We start from the raw sequence: 18,416 nt of genomic DNA, 5'->3' as shown, positions 1-18,416 counted from the left end.
ATAAATATAACAGTTGACATTTTGGGCCAAGACCCTTCATCAAGGCTGGAAAGAAAGGGGAAAGAAGCTAGAATAAGAAGGTGGGGGAGGGGAAGGAGTACAACCTAGCCAGGTGAGTTGGGAGGGGGAATGAAGTAAGAAGCTGGGAGGTGATAGGTGGAAAGAGTAAAGGGCTGGAGAAGAAGGAATCTGATAGGAGAGTGGGCCATGGGAGTAAGGGAAGGAAGAGGGGCACTGAGGAGAGGTGATAAGTAGGTGAGTGGATGAGAGGGAGTGGGGGGGGGTAAGAATGGGGAATTGGAGAAGAGGGAACAGGAAGGAGAAAAAATTACTGCAAGGTGGAGAAATCGATGTTCATGTCATCAGATTGGAGACTACCCAGACTAAAAATGAGGTTTTGCTCGTCCTGCCTGAGAGTGGCATCATTGTGGCAGTAGAGGAGGCCATGAATGAACATGTTGAATGGGATGATTGGAATTAAAATGTTTGACCCGCGGGGAATTTTGCTTTTTGCATATCGAGCAAAGGTGCTCAGCAAAGTGGTCCCTCAGTTCACTTCTGGTCTTACCAGTCTAGGGGAGGCCACATTGTGAGTTCCAGACAGAGTAGATGGCCTCAACAGATTCGCAGCTGATGTGTTGCCTCACCTGGAAGGACTATTTGGGGCTCTGAATGGAGGTGAGGAAGGTGGTGAATGGGCAGATGCAGCACTCTTCTGCTTGCAGTGATAAGTGCAAGAAGGGAGAATAATGGGGAGGAATGAAAGGGAATCACAGAGGGAGTGATCCCTGTGGACAGCGGAGAGTTGAGGGGAGATAAAGATGTGTTTGGTGGTAGGGTCCCATTGAAGATGGTGGAAATTGTGGAGAAAAAGGTGCTAGATGTGGAGGCTCCTGGGCTGGTAGGTGAGGACAAGAGGAACTCTATCCCTGTTAACGCATTAGGAAGGTGGAGTGAGGGTGGATGTTTGGGAATTGGAGGAGTTGCAAGTGAGGGCAGCATCAATGGTGGAGGAAGGGAAACCCTGTTATTTGAAAAAGAAGGGCATCTCTGATGTCCAGGGAAGGAAAGCCTCATCCATATGCTTTTGATCTCCTTACACCTTTCAATTACCTGGCCCTGATCACCTCATTTTCATCATGGAAGGTCTTCAAGCTCTCTTCTTTCTCAACAACAGACCCGACCAGTCCCCCTCCAACACTGTCCTCCTCCATCTGGCAGAACTTGTCCTCACACATAGCAGGTTCTCTTTTGGCTCCTCCCACTTCCTCCAAGTTTAAGGTGTAGCTATGGGCACTCACATTGGCTGCAGCTACACCTGCCTTTTTGTTCACTACGTGGAATAGTTCATGTTCCAATCCTTCCCTGGTAGTGTTGCCCAACTCTTCTAGCGCTATACTGAGACTACATTGGTGGTGCTTCATGCACCCATCCTGAACTTGTAAATTTCATCAATTTTGCCTCCAACTTCCACCTTGTCCTTAAGTTCATTTGGTCCACTTCTCCCCCCTTTATTGATCTCTTTGTCTCCATCTCTGGAGACAAACTGACTGCCAATATCTTTTATAAACCTACCGTCCACAACTATCTTGACTATACCTCTTCTCACCCTGAATTCTGTAAAAATGTCATTCCCTTTTCTCACTTCCTTCATCTCTGCTGTACTTGCTCCTTCTTTCCATTCCAGGACACCAGAGATGTCCTCCTTCAACGAATGGGGTTTCCCTTCTTTCACCATTGATGCTGCCTTCACCTATGTCTCCTCTATTTCCTGAACATCTGCCCTCACCTCATCTTCCCTCCACCTTAACAGGGATAGAGTTCCTCTTGCTCTCACCTACATACCACTGCATGAGCCTCTGCACCTAGCACATCATTCTCCACATCATGCGTCATTTTCAATGGCACCCAACCACCAAACACACCTTTTCCTCACCCCCAATTTCTACTTTATGTTGGGATCGCTCTATCTATAATTCCCTTGTCCATTCTTCCCTCCCCTCTAATCTCCTTCCTGGCACTTATCCCTGCAAGTGGAAGAAGTTCTACACCTGCCCATTCATTTCCTTCCAGGTGAAGCAACACTTCACCTGCAAATCTGTTGGGGTCATCTACTTTATCTGATGCTCCCAGTGCGGCCTTCTGTACATTGGTGAGACCTGATGTAAATTGAGGGACTGCTTTGTCGAGCACCTCAACTACACCTGCAAAAAGCAGGATTTCCCATTTTCTGCCCATTTTAATTTGTTCTGTAATTTATCCCCCACATTTCCCTCCTTTAATTTTCCCACTCTGGCCCCCTTCTTAACCTCTTCTCTTCACCTACCTATCACCTCCACCTGGTGCCCCACCTCCTTCCTTTTTCCCATGATCCACTCTCCTCTCCTGTCAGATTCCTACTTCTCCAGCTCTTCATTTTTCTACCTATCACCTTGCAGCTTCTTACTTCATCTCCCCTCCCTCACCTACCTGGCTTCAGCTATCACCTTCTGGCTTATACTCCTTCCCCTCCCTCTACCTTCATATTCATGCTTCCTCCCCCTTCCTTTCAGTTCTGATGAAGGGTCTCAGCTCAAAATGTCGACTGTATTTTCATTTCCATAGATGCTGCCTGACCTCCTGAGTTCCTCCAGCACTTTGTGTGTGTTGCTCAAGATTTCCAGCATCTGCAGAATATCTTGTGTTTAAGTAAATGTGATTCTGTCCATGGTCAAAGTATTTGTGGAAAATTATAATATAATTTAATTGATTTACTTAGGATTCCATTATGAGTTTCCAGGAAATCAGGAAACTGCCGTTTATTTGTAAATCAGTCAATGAAAGGGAACTGCAAAACTGGATGTGCAATGCTTATTAGTAAATGAGGGAGTAGGGTAGGCGGCTTATGGGGTTGGAAGTTGATTGGTTCTGGGAGTGAGGTTGATGGTGATTCAGGTACAAATCAACTGGCTCCAGGTTTTATTTTTGTGACCTGCGCTGCAGTAGCAGTGTTTATAGAAATGGAATCTCAAGGAAGATACATTACTTCATTATAGTCTATCTTGGGAATTCAGACATTAATCAAAATTATTGCAAGAGATGGGTGTCCAGATGCAGATGAACTGGAACATATTTCCTTATGATAGAAAAAGCTGCAAATAATCAGCAGGTCTGGTCAAAACAGTGTGAAGAAAAACAGATGTGCTCTTAGCATTTTCTGATTTCATTTTAGATATCTAGCATCTTCAATTTTATTTTCATCCCTTCATGATAGTATTATAAGTCCTCAAGAATGTGGCTGGCAGATTTCTGTCATAAAAGGAAAATTAAGGTCCATATCCAATATTGCTTAGACATTTATGGAAAATAATATTAAAAATAGATGTTTTGTTTTAATCACAGTTATTATAGATTAACTTGCGCTCTAACCTGTGACTGCAATGTCCATTTAGCTAGACGTAGGAGTGTCACTTGTGCCAGGCGACTGTCCACCATACTGCAAGATCCATAAGTGCTTTTGCATTTATAACTCAATGCAAGAGAGTCAGAGAGTGCTTTCACAGCTGTAGCTCCTCAGTGAACTGATGCTGACAGAGTAGATGCCTGACATGGGAGGTCGATTGCTGCCTGTGTAATTGTGTCCAATCTAGGGGAACAGTGCTCATTATGGGTGCAGTGTAATTCTGTCATACATGTTTAATTGTATCCAATACAGACAAGATAGTTGATGCGTATGTAACTGCCTCATATAAAAATACCTGCTTGTCACTGTTTAAGTGCACAGCACATGGGAAGGCTGCTGGTTTCTTCGCAGGGGTGAGGCATGTTGACAAACTGGATCCAGAGTTAGCCTGGTGATAGGAAGGTAACGGTGGATGGGTGTTTTTTCTGACTGGAAGAGTGCAACAAAATGCAGCGATTGGTGCCTGGATGAAAATGTAAACAGTCTTATTACCAAGTTTGCAGGTGACACAAAAATTGGAGGAGTATAATATAAGGAAAAAATTGTGTAACAGTACAGTGGGGTATAAATCAGTTGGAAATTTGGACAGATGAAATCTAATCCAGATAATACATTTTAGGAAGTCAAGTTCTGTTGGACATACAGATTAAATGTCAAGGGCCTTAGGAACATTGATGTACAAAGGTGGATGTGGATAGTGAAGCATTTAGTACACTTGCCTTCACTGGCCAAGGCATTGTGCTGCATCTTATCAGTTAAACTGCATCTGGAGTATTCTATATAGCTTTGGTTGTCAGACTGAAAGAAGGATGTGGTAGCAAATGAGAGAATCATCATCATCATCATCATCAGGTGCTGTGCCCAGTTTGAGCTTTGACTGCCATGGCTCACACACTCCTGTTTCAGGTCAAGTGGATCAATTCATTGGTATTCATTTCCAGTTCTCTGGCTGCTGTCTCCATCATCATTTGCCTTTGTCTTCCTCTTGCTTTCTTCCCTTCAATCTTTCCCATAATTACCATGCATTCTAACTCCTCTTTCCTAATCACATGTCCAGTGAAGTTATGTTTCCTTTTTATGATCTCATACATTATTTCTCTTTTTGCGTTTGCTCTGTTCATGACATCCTCGTTTGATACTTGTTTCGTCCATGATATTCTTTGCATCCTCCTCAAAAACCACTTTTCTGCTGCTTCAGTTCGTTTCCTCATGTTATTAAATATTGTCCAACATTCTGAGCCATATAACATAACTGAATAAACGTAACATTTCAGTACTCTGAGATGGGTTATCGTGCCTAGTTTAGTATTGGTCAGTATACTCTTCATACTCGTAAAGGTGTCTTTTGCCATCCCAATTCTTCTTTTGATGTCCATGTCGCACCTGCCATCTGATGTCACCCAGCTTCCTAAGTAGCGAAAGTTCTGTACTTGTTTTATGTCTTCCCCGTTTATTCTCAGCCTGCAGATAGGATTCTCCTTTTTGGATATCACCATACATTTCTGTCTTTGTGCAATTGATAGATAGACCCATTTTTGCACTAAATGAGAGAATGCAGAAGAGAGTCACCAGGATGTGGCCTGAAATGGAGGGTTTTACTTATAAAGAGAAATCAGAAAGGCAAGGTTTATTTCACTGAAGCAATGGAGGCTGAGAGGTGACCTTGTAGAGGTATATGAAATTGAGGGTCATTGATAGGATAGATAGGACCTTTTCTTAAAAACGGGGGGGGGGGGGAGGTCTATAGCTAGGGGGCACAGGTTTATGGTGGGAGAACTTTAACAAAGATCTGACACACGGGAAGGTGGATATCTGAATAAAAAATGCCAGAGGAGGTGGATCAGGCAGATACGATTACAATCTTTAAATGATACTTGGACATGTACTCGGATAGGAAATGCATAGGCATATGTGACTAATATTGGCAAAGGGAATTATAGAAACATAGAAAACCAACAGCACAATACAGGCCCTTCGGCCCACTAAGCTGTGCCAAACATATCCTTACTGAGAAATTACGCAGGATTACCCATAGCCCTCTTATTTTTCTGAGCTCCATATACTTGTCCAGGAGTCTCTTAAAAGACCCCATCATATCTGCCTCCACCACCATCACCGGCAGCCCATTCCACACGCTGACCACTCTCTGCGGAAATAAAAACTAACTCCTGATATCTCCTCTGTACCTACTTCCAAGCACCTTAAAACTGTGCCCTCACATGCTTGCCATTTCCACCCTGGGAAAAAGCCAATGACTATCCACACCATCAAAGACTTTCATCATCTTATACACCTCTATCAGGTCACCTCTCATCCTCTGTTGCTCCAAGGAAAAAAGGCCTGCGTTTACTCAACCTATTCTCGTAAGGCATGCTCCCCAATCCAGGCAACATTCTTGTAAATCTCCTCTGCACCCTTTCTTTGGTTTCCATATCCTTCCTATAGTGAGGCGACCAGAACTGAGCACAGTACTCCAAGTGGGGTCTGACCTGGATCCTATATAGCTACAACATTATCTCTCTGCTCCTAAACTCAATCCCACGATTGATGGAGACCAATGCACCATATGCTTTCTTAACCACAGAGTCAACCTGCGCAGCAGTCTTGAGTGTCCTATGGACTCAGACCCCAAGATCCCTCTGATATTCCACACTGCTACGAGTCTTACTATTAATACCATATTCTGTCATCATATTTGACCTACCAGAATGAACCACCTCACACATATCTGGGTTGACTCCACCTGCCACTTCTCAGCCCATTTTTGCATCCTACCAATGTCCCCCTGTAACCTCTGACAGCCCTCTACACTATCCACAACACCTCCAACCTTTGTGTCATCAGCAGTCAGCGTTAACGTGGTGGACAAAAAGGGCTCATTTATGTGTTATATTATTCTATGACAGGCCACAGTTCTCTGACATAGATGTGTTATTAACGTCTGCGTAAATATATCACACTATAAGATATATTATACAAGATATATTAATGCTACAAGATTCAAATAACACTTTAATAATAATATCCCATATGAAGAGGGCTTGTACCCCAAGATGTTAGGCCCACAGTTGCCTATGAAACTGCAATACAGAAGGACCAGTTGTAGTATTGAAAGAACTAACTGTAGTGACCTGTCAAGAAGACAAAATTAAGTGAAGACAATGAGCTTTTTGAATTCTAGATATGTGACATGCTATTCTGTATATTTACTTACTTTCAAATGATTTATGGTTCGAGTGGCATTTTTGATGGATGATTCTAACAGTTTATACCACTGTTCCCTCTAAGCTGCATGGGTGCGTGGCCACACGGTAACTGAGATGCTCCCGTGCGCATAGCCTTTGTTGCTGTGCATCTGGAATTTTCTTTATACAATGTTAATATACTTGTGAAATACTCTAATTTATTATATACCTTGTTTATGAATATAATCTATACATTTTCTAAATAATAAATGTACCACAACCTTTAAAACATCTTAGAATTTCAATATATTTATATTGTCAGTGTTTCAAGTTACAACACTGTTATAAATTGTAACAATAAACACAGAATGGAAGCTCATTGTTAATAAACCACCAGCCTGCTGAACACTGACGCCGTCCAGTCAAAACATTTTGTTTTTGTCATTGTGCCAGTCAGATGTTTTGCCTGACATTGTTTACTTGTGTTGCCAGTTGTGTTTGCTTGATGTGTATATTACAAAATAGTTCATTTAAAATGCTGCATAGTTTTCAGGCCGTGTAAAAATTTCCTGCTCAGAGCAATGGTTGGTCTATGCAGCTGTAAAAAAAAATGAGAGGGAAAGTTGATTTATACTTCTAATTCTTGGGTTCTGATGTTCGTGAGAATATTGAAGAGCCTTGCATCCTGAATCTTTATAATTGATTTTGAGATAACTTCACAGTTCTGAGATCCTTATCTGATGATAATTTGTTTTGTTTGTGATCTCAATATAGTCATGTCCATTGCTGCTTTGAACCAATGAAAGTTGGCGACAAAATCTGTAGAGAGTTCAGTCAGTTCTAGTAAATACTTTGAATTGCATTAAATCAATCCGATTTATACTGTATTGATCAATCATTGCTTTTAAAGCAAAAAATGGCATGTAGGAATAATCCACATAATAATTGCATCAATCAAATATGACCAGTGATCAGTGTTATTATTAATTACTTGTTAGCTGACTTCTGTATTCAGAATTTAAGTTAACAAATGGGAAATTCTGCAAATACTGAAAGCTAAGTTTCAGTTAGTGAATTTTTTGAGAACTGAGATTTCTATAATTTTTTATTGTATGTGAATTAAGATTGTTAATCAGGAAACTGCAATTACATTGTGAAAAGATGTATCTTGTAGATTGGTACTTACAGTAATGTCTGATAGAGCAATATTTGAGGATTCATTGAAGCAGTTACTGCATTTACAGTATATAATTCCAAATGGCATATGATATTTTGCTTTCTAGCTAAAAACTTGTATGTAAGCAGTTATTTAATTTTGACTCCTCATCTTTATGTTAAGTTGCAGTTGTTTTCCGTTTCCTCTCTAAAATTTGCAAATATTGTGATTACTGAGTATGATTTGCAGTGTCGTGCCAGTGCTCAATTGAAATGAGAATGCTCCACTCCCGTAATTGCTATGCCTGTATTTAAAATGTGCATCAATCATGATATACCCAAACAACATTAGTTGACATTTTAAAATTCTGATGTATTAATGGATAATAATATAGATTATAGATTGAGAATACTCAGTCCTCTTTTATTGTCATTTAAAAATGCATACATGCATTAAGAAATGATACAATGTTTCTCCAGAGTGATATCACAGTAAACAAGACAGACCAAAGACTGACAAAACCACATAATTATAATATATAGTTACAGCAGTGCAAAGCAATACCATAATTTGATAAAGAGCAGACCATGGGCACGGTAAAAGAAAAGTTCTCAAAGTCCCGATTCGATGGACTCCGGAGTCCCCAATAGCAGGTGGCAAAAGGGAGAAACTCCCTGCCATAATCCTCCAGGCACCATCAACTTGCCGATACCTTGGAAGCAGCTGACCACAGCCGACACTGAGACCATCCATCTGAAAACTCCGAGCTTCCGAGCAGTCTCTCCGATACAGCCTCCCGAGCGCCTTCGACCTCTCCCCGGCTGCTGAAACACGCAAAGCCGAGGATTTTGGGGCCTTCAGCTCCGGAGATTCCGGTTACCACACGGTAGCAGCGGTAGCAAAGCAGTCATTTCAGAAGTTTTCTAGATGTTCCGCTGTGCTCTCACGACTGTCTCCATCAAATCAGGATTGTGCACGGTCCCCTACTTGACAAATAACAGATATTCATCACCAAAGTGGTTGCGCGCGCTGCCGTCGTGCCGCCATCTTCTCCCCCCTCCCGGGAGGATTAGTTTCAACCGCTTTGCTACTTTATCCTCTATTTTGAGGTAATATTCTTCAGTAAATCAAATTTTGCTAAAGCGTAGAGAATAAATGGCAGGGACCTTAGGTGAGTTGATGCACAGAGGGACTTTAGAGTGCAAGTCCATAGCACTCCAAAGTATCAACGTAGGTGAATAGGGCCTAATGAAGGAAAAGGGGGTTAGCATTGATAGGCATCACAGTTGACATGGACATGGTGGGCTGAAAGGCCTCCTTTCTGTGTTGTAACTTTGAGACATCCTTAATTTTCTCTCATTCACTCATATTACAGGAGATGGTGCCTGTGGGGTTTCACAGTCTTGCTCAATTACTGTTACCTTTAACAGCTATCAGCAAAAGACTGTCATCAGGTATTTGGTCAAGAAATTATGTACCATCATTGAGTGATATATTTTTGTAATTGCTCATAACTTGAGCAACTTCATATCTGCCCCACTCTCACTCAAGAATCTAGGGCTGCTGAACAAATTTTAAAAAAATAATAAAGATTTAAAATTATAATTCTGAATAATTGGCATTTTAGTAGCATTATATTCATGCTTTTGAATAGTCCAGTGGAAGTACTCTGACTCTAAAACTTCAAATGGCATAATGTAATATTGTTAACGTGTTCAAATACCTCTGTTGGTTTGCCCCTATCCCTGTAATGTCCTTCAACGTGAGATCATTGCTTTCCCTTATTCCTAGCTGCTTCCACTTCTGGGTTTCCTTTGCCAATAGCAGATCAAGGATGAATCCTGGCAGTGTTGTAAATTTAGACTAAATCCAATTTCCAGCAATTTTTTTTGTGCAGCCAATTACTCAGAGTAGCACTGCATTGAGCCACAGGCTAGCACGTGGCATGTGGATCAGACTGAATCCAGCTTTTTAGTCTTGTGGTCTGATCCTGACTTTGGACCTTCACTGCATATCCTCCTACCTCTGCACATGAGTCTATCTTTCCCAACTGCTCTTCGCTCTTCTCTTTCTTTTTTCCCACCTCTTCTCCATTGCTTCCATCACTTTGTGTTCCTGCTTTCTCCCCTCTCCAACTTCATTCTGCTATTCTTCCTCTTCCTCCATTTCCTTTTCTAGAGTTAGGTTCTAATAGAGTTGGTAAGGGCTTCTGAAGAAACTTTTGAGTAGGCAGGAGTTGGAGGCAATGTGGTAAATTTGATGTGTGTAGAAAGTATTTCACAAGGTTTTTTTTAAAGCTCTGATTTTTGTTTTCTATTGGGAGCACAATCAGATATTAATTTGTCATTAATTGAGCATACTACGTAAATTTACTGACAGCCCTACCATAAACATAGTTCAATACTTATTGAATATTAGTTTGTAAAATTAGTTAAATGTTCTCATTTCTTGGATTCTTTAGAATCAGAATCAGGTTTATTATCACTGTCATATGATGTGATATTTGTTGATTTGTGGCAGCAGTCTAGTGCAAAGACAAAATTGCTATCAATAATAAAAACGAATACATAGTGCACAAGTAAGAAGAATAACAAGGTCGTGTTTTTTAACTGATCAGAAATCTGACAATGGAGGGGAAGGAGCCATTTCTGGATGGTTAGGTGTATGTCTTCAGGTTTCTGTACCTCCTCCCAGATTGTAGTAACAAGAAGAGGGTGTGTTCTGATTGTTACAGGCCCTTAATGATGGATGATGCATTCAGTGAGTGAGGGCTGTGTCCATAATGGAGCTGGTTGAATCTACAACTCTGTGCAAACTCTTGCTGTGTCGTGCATTGGATCTTCCGTACCAGGCTGTGATACAACCATTCAGAATGTTCTTCACAATACATCTACTGTATGGAAATTTGCAAGAGTCTTTGGTGACAAAACAAATTTCCTCAAACTCCTGGCGAAGTAGAACTGCTGGTTTGCCCTCTTTGTGATCGTATCAATGTGTTGGCCCCAGGAGAGGTTCTCCGAGATGTTGAGACCCAGGAACTTAAAGGTGCTCACTCTTTCCTCAATGAGCACTGGTGTGAGTTCTCCTGACTTCACCTTCCTGAAGTCCACAATCAAATCTCTGATCTTGCGGATGATGAACGCAAAGCCATTGTTGAGCCCCATTTAATCAGCTGATTTGTCTCAACTTCTAAACTTCAGTGTCACCATCTGAGATTGTTTATCTGTAGTTCACATTAAACCTGCTTTTAAATGCATTAACCTGAAGATGAGGAAGCATTTGAGCTATGGGTATAAACTACATGGCATAATCTTACAATCAGTCAGTATGCCTCAGCATCATTGGGATTGTGTTTAAATCGTTCGTTTCGATAATGTTTCTTGAGGATATTTCCTTGTGTGAATTTAATGATTAAAACATGAAGTTTTACTTTTAGGGATGCTAGATGTTAGAAATGAAAGCAAAGATTGGTGGCTTGGGTTGGCTTGTTTGCCGAGCCTGGAGGTTAGGTCACAAACGCATTTCGTCACCAAAGTGACATAATCACTATGCAACTGAGTATTGTTTTTGCCGAGTGCTTGTGTTTATATTGGTCTGACTCATTCTGATTGGTTGTCTGTCATGCTGGCTGCTAGTCTTTGCTGGATCCCAGCCAACCAGGTATCTGAGTGATCTCTGCTGGCCTGTATCCCTGTCTATTCATCGTTGTGAGAGTGATTCCTCTGTGGCTCACCCCCTGGCCCCGATCCTGTAGATGAATAGGGTCGTAAATTGCGTCCAGTTCAATATGCTTGTTATGGAGTTTTCCGTTGAGAACCAAGCTTCTAAAAATACTCTTGATGTCTTGTTTTGCGCTACTGCCAGGAGTTTTGTTGTTTCCCAGATGAATTTGTGTCCTTCTTGGTCTTCATGTTCTGAGATGTGTGACAGAGGATCTTGACTTATGGCTATCTGATGGAATTTCACGGATAGCTTTCTCCCCATCTGTCCTACATAGTATCTGGGGCAGTTTAAACATTGGAATTGGTGTATTCTCCACGTGCGCTGTTGGATCCTTGAGTCTCAAGACGAGCATTCTGATGGTTGTATTGGGTTTGTGTGCTACTATTATTCTGTCTGGTTGGAGCAGTCTTGCCCTCATTTTGAAAATATTCCTGATGTATGGTAGGGTTAACTGCTTTCTTGTCTACTCAGTAGGAGTTAAAAGGTTGTCTCTCCAGATGAGACACCTTCTGATGAAGGCTATCCAAAAAACTTTGAAATGACGGCAAGACTGCTCCATCCACATGGAATAATGGTAGCACACAAACCTAACATTACCATCAGAACGCTCATCCCAAGATGCAAGTATCCAACAGTCCAATGGAGAAAACAAACGTAATGTACCAAATCCAATGTGGAGACTGCCCCAAATACTATGTATAGGACAGACGGGGAGAAAACTAGCCACAAGACTGCATGAACATCAGCTAGCCATAAGAAGACATGATCCTCTGTCACATCTCAATACATGAAGACCAAGAGGATACAAGTTCATCTGGGAAGCTACAAAAATCCTGGCAGGAGCACAAAATAAGAAATCAAGAGAATTCTTCGAACTTGCTTCTCAATGGAAGACTCTATGAACAACCACATTGAACTGGACATAATTTACGAACCTATGCGTCTGTGGAATCGGGGTTGAGGCGTAAGCCGCAGACACCTGAGGGACCAATGCTTACAATGACCAATAACCAGGGATACGGGCCGGTGAAGATCACTCAGCCAGCCGGTTGTCCGGGACCTAGTGGAGATTAGCGGTCAATGTGACAGCCAACCAATCAGAACAATGAATCAAACAAATATAAACATAAGTATTTGGCAGAAACAACACTCATTTGTACACTGATGATGTCAACTTGACTGGTGACGAAATGTTTGCGACCTAACCTCCAGGCTTAGTGAACAACTCTACAAACATGCTAGATGTTAATGTGAAGGGACATTGCTTTCAAGAAAACATGCAGAGGATAGCAGCATGTCATGCCTTCCTCACCCCAGATACAAAATATATCTAAGTGACCCACTGGATCACTGAATGTGAAACGGTCTCTTGACTGAACTATATCCATTTGAAATGTGAGATGTTTTATTGTTATGTATTTTTCTGCAGGAACTTCGGACTCTACCGAGAGCCTGAAAAGCCAGAGCACCAACAGTTCATCTCAGCCTCTTCTTGCTGCCTCTAGTTCTGTTCTTATAGAGGACGAGAGCCAGGTTCGTTGAGCATTCGACTTAGTAACAGGATGACCAATTGCATGTGCCATGTAAGATCTGCTGTCCCTGTATCAGTTTTGTCTTCATGACACACTTAGCTGTCTTACTTTATAATAGTTCGCCATTTTTTTATGGTGTCCTAATTTATCATTTGCACCATGTATTTTTAACATCCATGTGACCTAAACTTGTTTTCCTCTTTTGCACTTTCCATAACTGGCAGTTTGACTAACCTATTCCTCACAGTGGTCAGACTATTAATTTGTAATGGTTCATGTTCTGTAATACGTAATACAATATCATAAACCACAATTGCTGATTAGGTACATTCATATTTTACTCCAAATAATTGCATAGAAAACCAAGGCAGCTCATTGCTCTTGCTCAGATTTTCATATTTAAGGAAGTACAATTAAAACTTTTTGCAATTAAATTTCTCACTTAAAGTGCAGCGCTGAAGAACAACATGTAAAGCATTTACTTATTGCTTCATTTAATATAGATTGAATCAATTTTGGATTTTTCCATTATAATAAATAACCATTGATAATGCATGATTTGAAAAAATTACATCTTTCTTTCTCCTAAAAAAAGTATCCTTTGTCCTAAAGTTTGTACTTTGGACGGTATGCTATCGCCTGTGCAGAATGTTTTATTCCTTGTATAGGTACCTTTTTAAAAACTTTTTATCTTTCCAAATACTGAAATATTAGAGTTTACTCTCAAGTGAGGTGAACTGTCTTAGTGTGATTAATTCTGGACACTGAACAATATTATAGAATGAGGTAGAATAGAAGATCATCACTGCAGGCCATTGGAAGTGTGTACAGCAGATTATTTTCCACTACCACCTAAAATAAGGCTCTTTCTCAAGTAATATACTTTCTTCTGACCACCTTAACCTTTAAGTACGTTAAAGTTGTTGAATATAATCTGTAGTAGAATTTTAATGTATAGTCTGTGATATCTTGTAATCTGTCTATCTTTGTGGTGTCTACCTCATTAACTCATACATTGGAACATCTGTCTGAAGGAAATATAACCCACAATTTTCCAGTGTAGTAAACCTTAACTGTCACAGGGGATAGGTTCCAGAAAAGGATGCAAATCTCAAAAACCATTTCATAAGAAAGTCAACGCTGCTTTGTACTTTTATTGTGGCCATAGCGACAGGAGGCTTGTGTAGAAATTGATCAGCTGGCTCATTACAATTTCATATCAGACTGAAAAGGGTAATGGAAGCACAGGGAATCTCAACAGCAAGGTATCTGACACAGAAATAATCCAAGGATTGCAATTAAAGAAAAAGTGATGAAAAGTTGTTCCACCGGAGTTTAAGCACACCCTCGTCTGATCCACAGAGAGCTTGGGAGTTGCTGAAAGAAGCTTTTATTACCTTAGGCAGTCCCTCAAAAAGTACTAAAAGTTCTAATTAAAATATGATCCAAGTATAAATGACGCAGTTAGTAGTTATCAGGATATTCATTGTAATTGGTGAATATTCTAGTATTTAAGAAGTGGGTGCTAGAGTGCATAATTCCTAGTACATTATAATACAGCTCAGATGGAACAATGCGAAATATGTCTGGTCAGCTCCTTTTAACCAAATTGGAGAAAATAGATATAAGATATTAGATATTGTTGATGGTGGATACGGCTTCAACTAGTTTTACTGTGATGCTCTGGCTTTATAGCAGCCTGACCTGGAATGCTGCACCATTGGGTTTCAACTATAAATTTACAAAATGAAGTAAATTAACACTAAAGAGGCAAAGTACATTTATTATCAAAGAGTATATGCAGTACACAAGCCTGTCTTCCCCACTGTCAGCCATGAAACCAAGAAAACCATGGAACTTGATCAAAGATAAACATCAATCCACCCCCCCATACACAAAAAAGTGTAAATGGCAACAAAAAAAATCGAGTGAAAAACACAGATTATAAAACACAAAATTGACATAGTCCAGGCATATTCAGTTCAGCTCAGTGTTTGTTAACTGTAGGCTGCCCCAATTAAAAATTGTATATTAACTTCAGACTGCTTTTGACCTATTTGCTTAAACTTTTCATTATGTTTGCATACAATTTGCTGATGTTTTATGCTGGTACTGCTGAATGTTGGATTGGTTCCTAAGGTACTTTCATTTTGATTGTCGAGTTTTAATCTAATCTCGCCAAAAGTTACTCTTTTGCATCCCATTCTGTTCCATTTTCATTGCTGTTCACTTGGTTTTCCATCGTATTTTTACACATAATATCGATGTAGAAGTAAATGATAAAAATATGCAGGTAAATTAGAGCACAGATAAAGACATACTTTAAATGGTTTAATATAATTCTTTATCCAGTATGCACTTCAGATTAAATATGCTGTTTCTAACAATGCTCATGATCTCTTTTCAACTCCATTCAGCTCTTTTTAAAAAAAAAAGTAGTAAATGATTAAGGTTTATATATGCCAAGCAAGATGTGTGATGAAACCTTTTGCCGTATTCAAGTTCTTCTTTAAAATTTGAATTTTGGTCTCATCAAGACTGTGGAGGCGAGGTTAATACAGCATATTCATTCAGCTCCATCTGCTGACATTGTATCCTTATTCTGTGCCTTGTACCCGATCTTATGATGAAAGTCACTGTAATAAAATCTTGTCATTTGATCTGGTAATAATGATTCAGCAAAATCTTGAATTTCAAACTGTTTTGGAGGAAAATAGTAATTTTCTATATACTGTAGTATAAATAAATGCTTAGTTAAATGTATTGTGAAATGGCATGGAAAGCATACATGAACAGCATAGGGTGGGTTATCTTGCAGAATCATATTGATGTAATTTTGTCCATTGTAGATTTTTAATATCTAGTCACTCGTTTCCATAGCGCTTCATTGCTGCATTTACTACAGAATGGATCTAGTGCATAATTTTAAAAGATTGAAGAAATTCACTGTAATTTCATATGTGATTTTACATTTGTTTGTAGGATACTGTATTGTAATAAAATGTTGCAACACTCAAGGTTTTTGATTTTTTACTCTGCATCAAGAAATAAATGCTGTTCTCGTTAAAATGGTACACTTTTACACAGAGTACTTCTGTAGTTAGTAAAAAAATTAAGGTCTTTTTAATCAAGGTAGTACACAATATGATCAAATAATAGCTAGGATAGTGTATAAAAGTCCTTTTTGCTAATAAAAACATAACAGGATAATATTACTGATTAAATGTTTAAACTAATTTACTCTGATTTCCCTAGTCTAATTTCACAGCCATGTAATGTTTTAATCTACAGTAGGAGATTCAGTTGCATTTGTGATACGTATTGGAATTGCACAATTAAAAGTTAAGCCACATAAACCAAAGTTTTAAATGTAATAATTTTTAAGTATGAAACTGAACTGCTTTGTGATGTCACATTATGTTGCTGTGATATCGGCACGTTTATTCTGACATAATCAGAGATAGCTTCACAATAGAATGTGAGATGCCAAATATTAACACCTACTTTTATTATACATGGAAGAGAAGATTTTCCCTCAATTAATTTTCAAATTAAATCCCAAGTGTATTTTTGGTTTATACACCACAGTCCATAATTAAGCACTGGCCAAGTATCTGATACTGTCTCTCGTAACATCCTGCTGCTGATCACTCATAAATGAACAGGGAAAAGTAAGCTGAAAAGGAAAAGAAGGTAAGCTTATGCTTCATTGTTTTGTACAGTTTAATAATTTGCTTTTTATATCTTGGCACGCTTCTGCCATGAATACATTGTGTAGAATTGCTGAGGGTTATTTCACAGAATTAAAGTTGCTGCTCTTACAGCTGTTATAAACTACCTTTAAGCATATATAGACGATTCCACATTGTTTCAAGAATAATGCAGACTGAAGCTTTCCATAGCTCTATCGTGATATAAAACATTATTGCGTTTCTAAGTGGAGACTTGTATGTTGAAACACATTCTGTGCTGATCGATGCTTAATGTAGGTAGCTGGTAAGCAATCAGGACAAAGTTCGCTGTGTGCTTTGTTTTAAATGCCTTGCCAAAGCTACATTGGCTGATACTTCAGTACAGTGTGTAGTGACTGTGTTGTTCTTGTGCTAGGAAAGGAAACTTTAATTGGGCTTATTTACAGCTCTCATTAAAAGTGGAAGGTTTAATTTTCAATATTCATTGGTTTGGGTTATGATAGTATCCACATCCAATATAAGGTATGTAAATGTATCTCTAAATACATACTGTTAAATGTGTTCAGTAGTTATACCAGGAAATAATTTTTAAGAGAAGACCCTATTGAGGAAAATAATACTCTGCAGAAGAGTGTATTGCCTCATATTATTAATATGTTTTACGTGCTTGATGGAAACGAGACATTGAATCGATGGTTCCAAAACCTTCCGCCCCTGGAAGTTTTACCTCATGACTGAATTTGTTGTCAACTAATAGAGATAAACATTGGTCATTGGTCAATGCCTCCATCATAGTTGTAGCTTGCACCTTCCAGGTGGCAAAGAGTGAACTTACTAGACTTTTGAGTTGAATGATACTTTTGTATTTAGTCTCAACAGCACAAGGATATTGCGATTGATTTGCAATTTTAAAGGAAGGGCTGAATTGCAGAGAATATAACTTGGTGTATTCTTTGTACATCAGACTTCCAGTTTCAGCAAAATTCATATTTTGCTTCAGGTTGTATTTTACAGCATTTATTTTTGCTAGATTTTTCTTTTGTAATATAATAAGGCTGCATGATGGTGACCTCATAATGGCTGATTATTGAATAATGAGTGAAATGATTAAAACCATTGGAGTTATTGAAGGCAAATGAGAAAATCTGCAGATGCCGGAAAGCTGGGTTTTGGCCTGAAGCATTGACTGTACTCTTTTCCATAGATGCTGCCCTAATAAATAACTAATTGTCTTAAGAATGAAGAGAACTTATTTTGGTTCAAATGATCTGGAATTAACATATTTATGAGCACTTCAATAAAGTGCATTGAATACAAATTGAAACAAAATTTGGATATTTGTGCTGGGAAACAATGGGTTTCTATTTAAGTTCAACTAGAGAAGCTGGAGTTGTTAAGACCATAAGGCATAGGAGCAGAATTAGGCCATTTGGCCCATCGAGTCTGCTCTGCCATTCAATCATGGCTGATACTTTTTTTTTTCTCCTCAATCCCATTTCCTGGCCTACTCCCTATCACCTTTGATGCCATGTCCAATCAGGAACCTATCAATCTCTGCCTTAGACACACCCAATGACCTGGCCTCCACAGCTGCTTGTGGCACCAAATTCTACAAATTCACCACCCTCTGGCTAAAGAAATTTCTCTGCATCTCTGATTTGAATGGATGCCTGTTATCCTGAGGCT

At 39.4% G+C, this 18,416-nt stretch overlaps 1 protein-coding gene across 9 annotated transcripts in view; it reads left to right on the top strand.

Moving 5' to 3' along the window:
• Positions 1-16,049, top strand: part of LOC134351908 (E3 ubiquitin-protein ligase MGRN1-like) — a 188,786-nt gene extending 172,737 nt beyond the window's left edge. For 7 of the 9 annotated variants that reach the window (XM_063058808.1, XM_063058806.1, XM_063058813.1 and 4 more), the window contains one exon: positions 12,936-16,049. In XM_063058808.1, the coding sequence (XP_062914878.1) occupies positions 12,936-13,048 (113 nt within the window). In that variant the 3' untranslated portion in view covers positions 13,049-16,049. The remainder of the gene's footprint in view (positions 1-12,935) is intronic. The other 2 variants (XM_063058807.1, XM_063058811.1) reach the window with 1 other exon arrangement.
• The last annotated feature ends 2,367 nt before the right edge of the window (positions 16,050-18,416 follow it).

The sequence above is a fragment of the Mobula hypostoma genome, chromosome 9, assembly GCF_963921235.1.
Source record: "Mobula hypostoma chromosome 9, sMobHyp1.1, whole genome shotgun sequence".
NCBI lineage: Eukaryota > Metazoa > Chordata > Chondrichthyes > Myliobatiformes > Myliobatidae > Mobula > Mobula hypostoma.
The sequence above is the reverse complement of the archived record's forward strand: the minus strand, read 5'-3'. Positions and strand labels throughout refer to the sequence as shown.